The 13,045-nt window shown below is 43.2% G+C and overlaps 1 protein-coding gene across 1 annotated transcript in view; it reads left to right on the top strand.

Moving 5' to 3' along the window:
* SPEG (striated muscle enriched protein kinase) overlaps positions 1-13,045 on the top strand; it is a 495,656-nt gene that overhangs the window by 183,991 nt on the left and 298,620 nt on the right. The window contains exon 4 of the mRNA XM_030208751.1: positions 11,394-13,024. Coding sequence (XP_030064611.1) covers positions 11,394-13,024 — 1,631 coding nt within the window. The remainder of the gene's footprint in view (positions 1-11,393; positions 13,025-13,045) is intronic.

The following is a 13,045-nucleotide window of genomic DNA, read 5'->3' as shown; positions in this document are numbered from 1 at the left end:
TCATAGAGTTGGATCTTTGTTGTAATGTCAGTTGAACAGCTGCACTTACTTGATGGGTTAGGGTCAACAACCAATTGTGTGTTCCCACAAGTATTTCGAACCTGCATGACTTCCATTTTGTCATTGCATATCCTAAGGCTGATTTTACTGGCCTTCATTTCTAAATTAGCAGTCATGTCCTGTAAACATTCCCTTGTTTCTGCTACACGTGCGATAGCAAAATATAATAAATAAATAAATACAAATAAATAAATGTGAGGCTGAACTGGTCTTTCCAGTGGATACCTAAATTTGCCTTTCTTATAACCTATGTCCTGATATCCACAACCAGAAGGAACAAAAACATTGTGATGAACTAGAAAGAAGAACATCATCATCATTCCAAAGGGCCCTCTTGGACTGTACAGTCTTTTCTTGAGGTGTCCCTGTCTTAAAATCTTCCACTCCTTCTGATCCCACTTCCTTGCCTTCAGTATCTGACTTAAAAATACCTTTTGGGAAGTATGAACTCCCCCCTTCAATCACAGGTCAGGAATCTTGGGATACTGCTGGAATTATCACTTACCCCCCTGTTTACTAAGCTGTACAGCAATGCTGACACAGCATGGCTTAGTAAACAGTGGGGGGAGTTATTCTGATCCTACAAATTCAACATCCTTTAAAATTTGTTTGTATCACCTGTGACAGCTGTGAAATCTCTCTCCAGATACTGAAAAGATGAGTCTGACTAAAGTAGTTTATGCCATGATAACACCACAACTGGACTACTTTAATGCTCTGTACACTGGTCAAACCTAAAAAAGAGTTTAATGATAAACATCTTATAACTCGCTAATACCTCATCGGTTCAAAGCAGTAAACACATTCACAATAGTCAAGAAACAATCCCCGAGGAATAAAAATGAGATAATATCACATTATAGTTGAGAAACTGAGTGCAGAACATATTTTTGAAATAATAAGGTTTTAACCTTCTTTCAAAAAATTCAGTATGATGGGGAAGAGTTAAAAATATCCACCAACTCTTTCCCATGTCTGGCTGCCTGAAACGCTAGAGTCAGTTCAAATAAATGTAATCTTCTCTTCCCCCTAACAGAGGGAAAAGAGAAAAACACATCTCCCTTACGGCTTGCCTTCTGGACAACAGGAAATTGAAAATGATCATACAGGCAATTTTAAAATGAAAACAAGCTAACTTAAAAATAACCCTGGCCTCAACTGGGAACCAGTTCAATTTTACAAAACTAGGAGAACTATAATCAGACTTGGTAAGACAAAAGATCAAATGAACTGCAGTATTCTGAATAGTCTGAATTTTCCTAGGAAGGCTCTTATTATTTCCTAAATATATTAGATTACAATAATCTAATTGTGAAATCAGAAATGCTTGAAATAAAAGTCTAAACTGATCCACTTCAAAATAACTTTGAACACATCTTAACTTTCTCATTAGAAAAAAAACACTTCTTAACTAAGGAGAAAACTTGATTCTTGAATGATATGGCGCTATCAACCAAAATTCCAATAATTTTAATAACTGGAGAAAATTCATAAGTAACCTGATCAATACCAAAAGTCCTAGAAATGTTCTCTGGTTTAGTGTCAAAACGTAAGAATTTACATTTTTTCAGTGTTTAATTTTAATTTATGACAAAACATCCAGTTATCTAATAATGTAATAATGTTATGCAATGTTGAATTTTAGAGTAATTTATCTCAGATATTGAGTTGAATGGTATTAGAACAGAAATGTCATCTGCATAAATATTAAGTAAAAAGTTGTTAGCTTGCAGTAAGAGACCTAATGACTGTAAGAAAGCAAAGGTGACAAAGGTGATTCCTGTGGGACTCCAGATATGTTCTTCCATGGTGGAGACAAACCATCCTTCATCTTAACCCTGTAAGAACGGATCGGAAAATTAGGAGCTCATTTTCAAAAGAGAAAAACGTCCAAAAACTGGCATAAATATGCATTTGGACGTTTTTCTCAAAAAAACGTCCAAATTGGTATTTTCAAAACCAATTTTTAGACATTTTTCTATGAAGGCCGTCAGAAGTGCGTTCAAATCACAAGGGAGTGTGTCAGGAGCATATTAAGGACGGGATCTGGGCGTTCCTAACACTTGGACATTTTTCAGCTATAATGGAACAAAACAAAACCGCCCAGGACTAAAACTAAGACGTTTTGAGCTAGACCTGTTTTTATAACGAAAAAGGCACAAAAAGGTGCCCTAAATGACCACTGGAGGGAATCAGGGATGACCTCCCCTTACTCCTCCCATCCCCCAAAAATGTGATTAAAAACATTACTTGCCAGCCTCAGATGTTATTAGTACATGTCAATTAGAATAGCATGCAGATCCCTGGGGTAGTCTAGTGGTGGGTGCAGTGCACTACACACAGGTGGACCCATGCTGCTACCTCCTCCTACTTGTTACACTTGTGGAGGAAACTTTGAGCCCTCCAAAACTCACCAGAAACCCACTGTACCCACATATAGATGTCCCCTTTACCCGTTAGGGCTATGGTAGTGGTGTACAGTTGGGGATAGTGGGTTTTGGGGGGCTCACCAGACAAGATAAGGGAGCAATGGTGAGATGCGTACCTAGGAGCATTTTATGAAGTCCACTGCAGTGCCCCCTAGGGTGTCCCACTGCTTTCCTGGGATGTCTGGGGGGACCAGTCTACTAAAAATGCTGGCTCCTCCTACGTCCCAATGGCTTTAAAACCTTGTTCAAAATAGTATTAAAAAAAAAGATAGACGTTTTTCTTTTTTTAAATGACCTTCTTTCCTATTCAGATTTTGGACGTTTTTTGCAAAATTTCCAAAGTTGGACTTAGACGTCATATCGAAAATGGCCCTCCACGCCACTTTTGTACATTCCCAGTAATACCTATGTCCTCAAGTAATTGTAAAAGAATGGTATGATCCACCAGACTGAACAGTGCTGAAAGGTCATACTGCAGCAACACTGCACATTTTCCTTCACATAAGAAACATCTAGCATTATCTATCAAGGAACCAACCACTGTTTCTGTTCTAAAGAAAAGAACAGAATCCTGACTGGGAATCATGCAATATCAAAAACTTTGAGATAAAGTTGTAATTGTAAAGTTACAAGACCTTCAAATAATTTAGTAAGAAAAAGGAATCGAAGCTACTGGCCTACAATTGGATGTAGTGGACAAAGATAATTTTGTTTCCTTAAATATAGGAGTGATAATTATCTCTCCTAAGTCACAAGGAAACCTGCCCAAAGATAATTGTACCTGAATTCATTCATATAAAATTACTTGGAACAAAGAAGGAGCAGCTTGCATCAAAAAAAGAGGACAACTATCTAACATACAATACGTTTTCACCCGCTCCAACTACTACAGAATGCTGCAAGGGATGTGACCACTTTACACCCTTCCAGCAAAACTATACTGGCTACCAGTACCTTGCAGGGCTAATTTTAAAATTCTATGTTTGATTTTCAAGGTCCTCAGACAAAATGGACCAGAGTACTTAAGGAATAAGTTCACCCTTTACACATCTTTGAGAGTGCAGGAAGTGCCAGTTCATTATTAGCTTGTATCTTATTCTGTGATATTAATGCACTTCTCAATATCAGTTTTATTCTTTACTGTTTTTTCTCTCATCTTTGAGTCAAAGGGGATCACAACAACCAATTCAGCGGATGAACTGGTGAGTTGATGTGTATCCCTGTGGGGGATGGAACAAGTTTTCTCCCAAAGTCTTGCTGAGTGTCTTCACTTGGTGAGACTGTTGTATAACATCTGTAGTAAATTTCAGTAAGGCGACACTGCAATATAAGTACGATAGGAAAGAAAAAGAAGAATACATACTGGCCACACATTACCAAGGAAAAAAGTTGCCCACCTCTGGCTTAAGCACTGGAAACAGAAAAATTAAAGCAGATAAAAAACAGTTTACATAAAAGTGTTGCCATACTGGGACAGACCGAAGGTCCATCAAGCCCAGCATCCTGTTTCCAACAGTGGCCAATCCAGGTCACAAGTACCTGGCAGAAACCCAAAGAGTAGCAACATTCCATGTAGAACCCCAGAGAGTAGCAAGATTCTAGAATTCTAAAGATTCCATGCAGAATTTCAAAGTGTAGCAACATTCTATATAGAATCCCAAAGAGTAGCAAGATTCCACTCAGAATCCCAAGTACATAAGTGTTGCCATACTGGGACAGACCGAAGGTCCATCAAGCCCAGCATCCTGTTTCCAACAGTGGCCAATCCAGGTCACAAGTACCTGGCAGAAACCCAAAGAGTAGCAACATTCCATGTAGAACCCCAGAGAGTAGCAAGATTCTAGAATTCTAAAGATTCCATGCAGAATTTCAAAGTGTAGCAACATTCTATATAGAATCCCAAAGAGTAGCAAGATTCCACTCAGAATCCCAAGTACATAAGTGTTGCCATACTGGGACAGACCGAAGGTCCATCAAGCCCAGCATCCTGTTTCCAGCAGTGGCCAATCCAGGTCACAAGTACCTGGCAAGATCCCAAAACAGTACAATACATTTTATGCTGTTTATCTTAGAAATAAGCAGTGGATTTTCCCAAGTCCATTTTATTAATGGCTTTTGGACTTTTCTTTTAGGAAGCGATCCAAACCTTTTTTTAAACCCCACTAAGCTAACTGCTTTTGCTACATTCTCTGGCAATGAATTCCAGAGTTTAATTACACATTGAGTGCCCATCCATACACTCTACTCTCCCTATCACTCCCTTTATTAGAGATCCTTTGTACTTGTCCCAAGCTTTCTTGAATTCAGATACTGTTTTTATCTCCACCACTTCCACTGGGAATTCACCACCCTTTCCTAAAGAAGTATTTCCTCAGGTTACTTCCGAGTCTATCCCCTTTTACCTTCATCCTATGCCTCCTCATTCCAGAGCTTCCTTTCAATTGAAAGAGACTTGCCTCCTGTGCATTTATGCCGCGTAGGAATTTAAATGTCTCTATCATATCTCCCCTCTCTCACCTTTCTTTCAAAGTATACATATTGAGATCTGCCCCCATATGCTTTACGACGAAGACCACTGACCTTTTTAGTAGCCGACATCTGGACCGACTCCATCCTGTTTATATCCAGTCACAGAAATTAATCATATTTGTCTGACAAGACCTGCCTCTAGTAAAAACCATGTTACCTCAGGTCCTGTAATCCATTGGATTCCAAAACCTTTACTATTCTCTGTTTTAGTTTCAAACATTTTTTTTAATGGTGACCATGAAAATACAACATAGTAAACAATAACAATACAGAACAAAAGGCAGCCATTATTTTCCTCCACCCACCAAATGAATCCATCAACGCCACCCCTCCCCCTCCTGAACGATGAAGAAAGCAGCCGCAAGGGAGAATTTGGTTCCTGAGTCTCCCTCCTCAAGATACTATTCTCTGTTTTAAAAGCATTTCCATTCATTTACTTACCACAGAAGTCAGATTTACTGACCTGTAGTTTTCAACCTTTTCCGCTTTTTTGGAGAGGGACCACATTTGATGTTCTCCAGGCCTCTGGGACCACTCCCGACTCTTGAGAAGCCTTGAAAAGGTCAGCCAGTGGAGCTGCTAGAATTTCCCCAAGTTTCTTCAATAGCCTTGGTTGTATGCCATCAGGACCCATCACTTTGTCCACCTTTAGTGTAGCCAGCTCCTCACAAACACAGTTCTCTGAAAATTGTTCAGGGACTAACACCCTCCATTCCTATTTGTGTTTGTCTTCTGTGGTCCTGCTCCTGGTCCCTTCAGCTGTGAATACAGGACAGAAATATTTGTTAAGCAATTCCGCCTCATTTTTATCAGCTGCTACATGTATTCCTCCCTTTCACCTTTGAGTCTGAAAAACGTTTGCACTTCCTCCTATCATTAACATGACTAAAAAATGTCTTGCCCCCCCCCCCCCATTTTACCGTATTGGCTATGTTTATTTCCATTTGCGTTTTTGCTTTCCTGACTACTCTACCAGCTTCTCTTAGCTATTCCGTATATTGTTGCCTGTTTTCCTCTTTTTGCGATCTCTTGTAGTTTATAAAGTCTAACCTCTTTTCCTTAACTTTTCAGCCACTACTTTTGAGAACCAAAGGGGCCTCCTTTTCTTCTTATTTTTATTTGCTTTCCTTATAAAAAGATTTGTTGCCCTTACAATAGCTCCTTTCAGTTTCCAACTTCTTCCAGATGTTCCCATCCAGACAACAATTCCTTGAGGTAATCCCCAATCTGAACAAAATTCGTTTTTTGAAGTCTATAACTTTCACTTTTGAATGAACCCTCTCCACACATATCTTAATATTAAACCACATAATCTAGTGATCACTGGATGCCAGATGATCACCTACTATATATACCATGAGAAACCCTCTCCCCCTTAGAAAGCACTAAGTCCAGTATGGCCCCATCCCACATGGGTTCCATTACCAACTGCTGGAGTAGTTTCCCCTGTAGAGAATCCAGGATCTCTCTGATTCTAAAAGACCCCAATCAACATCTGGCATATTAAAATCACCTATTAGTACTTTCCCTTTCACAGCTATATTACGAATGTTTTCATGTCCTCTGTCTGTGAAGAAGGCCTGTATATCACACCAGTGTAAATACATTTGCCATTCCTTCTTTCCAGATTGACCCACAGTGCCTCTTCCTTATCCTGTAGGCAGTGGCGTAGCAAGGGCGGGGAGGTGGGGGCGGTCCGCCCCGGGTGTCATCGGGTGGGGGGGTGCTCCGCTCCCGCTGCTCCGCCTTAAAAAAATTTTTTTTGAAGCGCCGGAGAGTGGCAGGCAGCGCGCCTCGCGTCTGCCCTGCTTGTAAAGAAGATCTCGCTGACGTCGTCGCCCTTCCCACATTGAGTCCCGTCCCCCTCTGAGGCAACTTCCTGTTACCGCGAGGGCGGGCGGGACTCAGTGTGGGAAGGATGACGACGTCGACGAGATCTTCTTTATTAGCAGGGCAGATGCGAGGTGCGCTGCCTGCCACTCTCCGGCGCTTCGAAAAAATTTTTTTTTAAGGCAGGACAGGGTAGGAGCAGCAGGAGAACGGATCTCAGCTGTCGGGTCGGGGGGGGGACTCAGAGGGGAGAAGGGGATTGGGGAAGGGTGGGGGAGCTCAGAGGGGTGCTTAAAGGGGATTAGGGAGGGTGGGGAGCTCAGAGAGGGGAGAAGGGGATTGGGGAGGGGTGGGGGAGCTCAGAGGGGTGCTTAAAGGGGATTAGGGAGGGTGGGAGAGCATCAAGGAGGGGAGGGGATTGGGGAGGGGTGGGGGAGCTCAGAGGGGTGCTTAAAGGGGATTAGGGAGGGTGGGGAGCTCAGAGAGGGGAGAAGGGGATTGGGGAAGGGTGGGGGAGCTCAGAGGGGTGCTTAAAGGGGATTAGGGAGGGTGGGGAGCTCAGAGAGGGGAGAAGGGGATTGGGGAAGGGTGGGGGAGCTCAGAGGGGTGCTTAAAGGGGATTAGGGAGGGTGGGGAGCTCAGAGAGAGGAAAAGGGGATTGGGGAGGGGTGGGGGAGCTCAGAGGGGTGCTTAAAGGGGATTAGGGAGGGTGGGGGAGCTCAGATGGGTGCTCAGAGAGGGGAGAAGGGGATTGGGGAGGGGGAGAGGGGAGTGCTCAGATGGGAGAAGGGGTCTGAAGCTGGAACTGGGGTCTGACAAGGGGGCAGGAGGGAAAATGGGTCCATGCCTGGGGCAGGTGGGAGAATGGGTCTGGGGCTGAAAAGGGGGGATGCAAGGCATGTGGTGGATGAAGGGGGCTGAAACTGTGGGGACTAGGGGCTTTAAAGGGGACAGGGAGAACTGGCTGGGGCTGAAGCTCGGGACTGGTGAGAGAAAAGGGCTGGGGTTGAAACTAGGGGCTGAAAAGAGGACAGGTAGAAGTGGCTGAGGGGTGAAGCTCTGGACTGATGGGGAGAAAAGGGCTGGGGACTGGTGGGATAGTGGGGCTAAAAAGGGGGGCAGGTGGGAGATGTGGGCTGGGGCTGGAACTAGGGGCAGGTGGAATAAGGGGGCTGAAAAGAGGGGGCAGAGAGAGAGGGGATAGAAGGGGGGAGCGTGAGGGAGGGCAGACCCTGGATGGATGGTAGAGGGAGGGCAGACGGATTGAAGGGGCAGAGAGAAAAGGCAGATGGTTGGTGGAAGGGGAGAGAGAAAGAGGGCAGACTGGGGCAAATGGTGGATGGAAGGGGCAGAGATAGAGGGCAGATGTTGATGGAAGGGGGAGAGAGAGATGGCAGACTGGGGCAGATGGTGCATGGAAGGGGCAGAAGTGGATGGAAGGGAGAGAGGGCAGTGGATGGAAGGGGCAGAGAGAGAGGGCAGACTGGATGGAAGGGGCAAAGAGAGAGGGCAGACACTGGATGGCAGAGAGAGAGCGAAGACAGATGCTGGATAGAAGGAAGACAGTGAAAAGATGAGGAAAGCAGAAACCAGAGACAACGAACTGTAAATATATATATTTATTTTTTTGCTTTAGGATAAAGTAGTATTGTAGCTGTGTTAATAAATGTTTATAATAGAACATGTAAATAAGATAATCTTTTTATTGGACTAATTTTAATACATTTTACTTTCGGAGAACAAAACCCCTTCCTCAGGTCAATTCAGTATAGTACTGTTACAGTGTCCTATCCTGACCTGAGGAAGAAGGTTTTGGCCTCTGAAAGCTAAATGTATTAGTCCAATAAAATGATATTATTTGTTTTATTTCTGTTTGTTAATTTGTAAAGTGGTGATTGGTATTTGTTAGTTTTTTCAAATTTACATCTGCTGTCTTTATATTTTGCACGGTACTAGAGGACATTTTCTGTTTCTGTGGTGTTGCATTGTATGCAGAGTCTGGCATCGGGGGTTCAGTTTAATTTTTGTCTAAATAGAAAGTTTATGATTACTTATTCTATAGTGGATTAGGGTGTATCTGTATTTGTGAAAAAGACATGGCTTTCGGTTGGCATTGACTGTGCAGGATCGACGATCTGTACTAATCTGTCTGTTTTTGTTTTACAATAGGTGAATTGATGTTCTAGTGCTCACTGTAGTGTTTAAGATGCTTTCCTTTTCCTTGTGTGACTCGTACAAATTACTGCTTATGGTATGGTAGAATTGCTGTATAGGTCCTGAGTGTTTTGTATTCTCGGTATGCCTAGTACTGGATTTCGGGGGGGGGGGGGGGGTGTTAAAAAATGACCGGCCCCGGGTGTCAACTACCCTAGCTACGTCACTGCCTGTAGGTTCTGCAATTGTGTGGCTTTAATATTGTATTTAACACGTTACTCCTCTCCATTTCTTCGTACCCTGCCTTTTCTGATCAGATTATAGCCCGATATAACTATATCCCAGTCATAGTTCTCTATGAACTATCTCTGAGATTGCCACTATCTGTTCACGTATGTTATGTTACATGTATGTTACCATGTATGTATGCAACTTAACACATTACCATTTGTAATTGTGTTACCCAGAAATGGCAACCGCCATTACGGCAAATGTAAGCCACATTGAGCCTGCAAATTGTTGGGAAAATGTGGGATACAAATGCTACAAATAAATAAAATAAATAAATAAATCCAAATCAGTCTTTTCCATCACAGCCTCAAGATCTAAAACCGTATTTTCCATTAGTGTATTCTGCTTTCCAGATACTGCCCCTTTTTCCCATTTGTGTAGAGGTATTTAATGCTTCACTTAAGGAAAAGGGAAAGGGGATGGGACATTTATAAGCACAAGTGATGTGTAAAAAGCAAGCTCCCCGTGACAAATCTTCCCTTTCAGCGTGTAAATAGCAAAACTGTAATACCAAATCAGCACTAAAACCAAGAACTCACAGCAACAACCTTATCTGTGAAAAGGCAGCATTTGTAGTATAACAGTGTGGTCTAGAGCACCAGTACACCTCCGGTTGAGGAAACAGACGAAGCCAAAACACTAACAGAATTCTAGAGTGAAATTACTCACCAGCAAAAAGATGGGCAAATACAGAGCATATAGAACTTCGTCTTGTAGAACATGTTCAGCCCCTGTGACCTTTTGTTTGACCCATGAACTCAATTCTTCATCCAGCCTGCAAACATATGGTGTTTCCTCCTGTACTGTGCAAAATCCAAACTATTAGAGATGCACAATTCCCAAAACTAACAGAGATCATAAGTCTTCGCTTAAAAAGAAAGAAACGGGAAAAACACTATAATCTAAGGAAAAGGGAGAAACAGCATCTGCAGTGGCAAATATCTTGTATCTTGTCACAAGGCCAGAACCATAATCTGACCAGGGACAATACTGACCAACACCAGAACCTGGGGATTGTTTTTGCTAATCTATATTTCTATTGATAGATACAATTCCTCTTATTTTAATGTTAATGCCATTTCTGTGAGTAAATGGCATTTTACCCTGGGAAATAGCTTGAAAACTGCTTGCTCTCATGTGTTCTCTGGACACTGCACTGACTGTGTTTAAGTTGGGAGAAATGCACAAACAGTAGGCACAGATCTCTGCAGACTTGTTTTCCTGGCATCAATAATCAAAGCAAAAGCATTGGCAAATCCTGCTTTGATTCCTGGTGCAAACCCTGGAACTTGCACTGCTGTGGACAGTTTTTGATTATTACTTTGGTAAAATGTAGAAAGTGTAAGGCCAAGAAAGTTTCCTTAATCTGATAGAGCTGGTCACACTTGAGGGGTTGGTTCCAGAGAGGCTGCTTTGGAGAAAGGACTTCAATCCTCTTCAAGACTCCTGCCCTTCACTCTTCCTCCCAACCCACCTACACCTCCCCCAGTGGCTAGACATACAGGGATTCAGGGAACAATCATCAGTTCAGCTCCAGCAAGAGACAGCCAAAGGCCTTCCTCTATACTTCATGGAGCTGGTTCTTTCTTAGGTGATACAGCCACACCATTGCACCTTACCCCTGCCATCTCTTGGAGCTGGAAGTTATAGGACATAGACACTTCCCAGCATGTCATTTTAGGTAGGAAATTCCTTCACTTGGGCAAAATCCTTCCCATATGCCTTCTACTTCACTCCTGAAGGTACTCTTCCAAGGCATACTTGAGGAAAGCTGACATCTCCTTACTTTCCTTCACCAGCAACACCCTGTAAGTTTCCAAAACCATGGCAGACATGCCATGGGTATAATGTCATGTTCAATACTCTGCACCTTTTCATGAAAAATTAATTTCAGAATTTTAATTTATTTTATATTTTAGAAATAGTGTTTGTAAGACTTGCCAAGTTCTTTCTCAAACTGCTCCTGAGCTCCCCTTTTGGACAGTCAGTAGCAATGTTAAACCGCCGACATCAAAATGTGCTTTAAGCTCCATTCTGACTGTGAATTAAAAAGTCTTTGCAACCTGTGAAAACCTTTCATTCTCTTCCTTCTCATTACAGCAGTGTCCCAGAGGGTGGGTTTAGGAGAGACAGTAGAAATGGAAGTGCATCAGACGTCTCCCGAAACAGTGTGACTACTACCCCAATCTCATCTACTCGCTCCCCATTTTCTAGAACTGGGAAACATCCATCTCAGAGTCCTGGAGGTGTCACCCAACCCATAAGTCAAGGACCTCTTGCCTCTTCATCAACCCCATTGACACCTCGGAGAAAGGTCATGATGCCAGCAGACTATGAAGACACAGTCCCTGAAGAGTATGAAGAAAAAGTGAAAAAGGCAAAATCATCAACACATTCTCAGACTAGTGCACAAGACTCTCGCCCTCAGACTCCTATGAGTGAGACCTCCGGCCGGGTGTCTGTTCTTAGACCATCCCCTAAGTTGGTCCGTTCTGGCTCCAAGATTTTTGACAAACTGAAATATCTGGAGGAGAGAAGAAAGAGCCTGGACCAGACAGACAGTCCTTTCCCTGTGCACACTTGGCTTCCTCTCAGGAAAACACGCTCCTTTGATGAACCTGAACTAGACATCCAAGGGACCCTGGGGGCCTCGAGGGAAGATCTAAGGGATGGAGTAAGATCAGAGATTGGAGGCATAAACCCGAGGAGGTCATCTTTCAGACAAAAAACTGCCTCATTTGATGAAAGAGGAAAATTTGCTAGCAGGGTCTATGATATAGAAAGCAAGTTCTCCGAAGAGTTGTGTCGCATCAAGAGAACTGTATCCAAGCAGCAACTTATGAGATCCCAAGAGTCTATCAAAGTATGTCCTCAGCGAGAATTTTCTCCCATAATATCGAGTGACTCATCTGGCATTCAGGCAGTGGCAACTCAGAAGGTCCAGAATAGCACTGTTCAACGCACACCAGTGGTTCCTGCTGAGCGGATCCAATCTCTTAGGAAGGACACACAGGTCCTCTGGCAAGTAGCCCCTTCCAAAGCCAAAGAAGCCACAGAGAGTGGACTTGAAAAATATTTAATGTCAGGCACAACAGCACAAAAGCCACTGACAAGGGCCTATGCCACTACCAATCTCACAGCAGAACCAAGGGAGTCCAAAAGACATCTCAAGGAAAGTAAGGGGCAGGCTCCCCGCTGGCATGGGATTGTAGAAGGAGCTCAGGAGAAAGGATTACAACAAGACCCATCAAGTTTAAGAAAAACACCACGCTCCTATGTGCAACAGGAGTTTTCCTCATCATATGCATCAAAGACAACACTTTGCCCACCATCCCAGGTGACACCTTCACAGCGAGTCACCATTTCAGAAATCAGACCCCCAGAAGTAACCAAACACATGGACAGGGTCCCTGTAATAACAGCAGAATCTGCTGTAGATCTTAGAGTCCCCAGTGCTGTGAGTGAGCCCATTACAGTACAGGTACAAATCCCATCTTCCATAGCCATAGCACAGCGAGGGCTGGACAGGAGAAAAGAGGCACTTGGTGATGCTCATTTATTTCCGTGGGCCATGGAAATGAGCAGTAAAGGAAAGGATGTGACTATGCGAGAGGCAGAATGGCGGTTACTGAAAGTGTCTGGGAAGGAAAATGTCTTATTACCACAGGAAGAGAAGAGTGTAAAGCATAAAATGAAAGGCCGTCGGATGAGGCCCACCTCCCCAGAGCTAGGTACAGTAGAGACTTCTGTGC

Source organism: Microcaecilia unicolor, chromosome 7, assembly GCF_901765095.1.
Source record: "Microcaecilia unicolor chromosome 7, aMicUni1.1, whole genome shotgun sequence".
Taxonomy (NCBI): Eukaryota; Metazoa; Chordata; class Amphibia; order Gymnophiona; family Siphonopidae; genus Microcaecilia; species Microcaecilia unicolor.
This window is presented reverse-complemented; position numbering and strand designations above follow the sequence as displayed.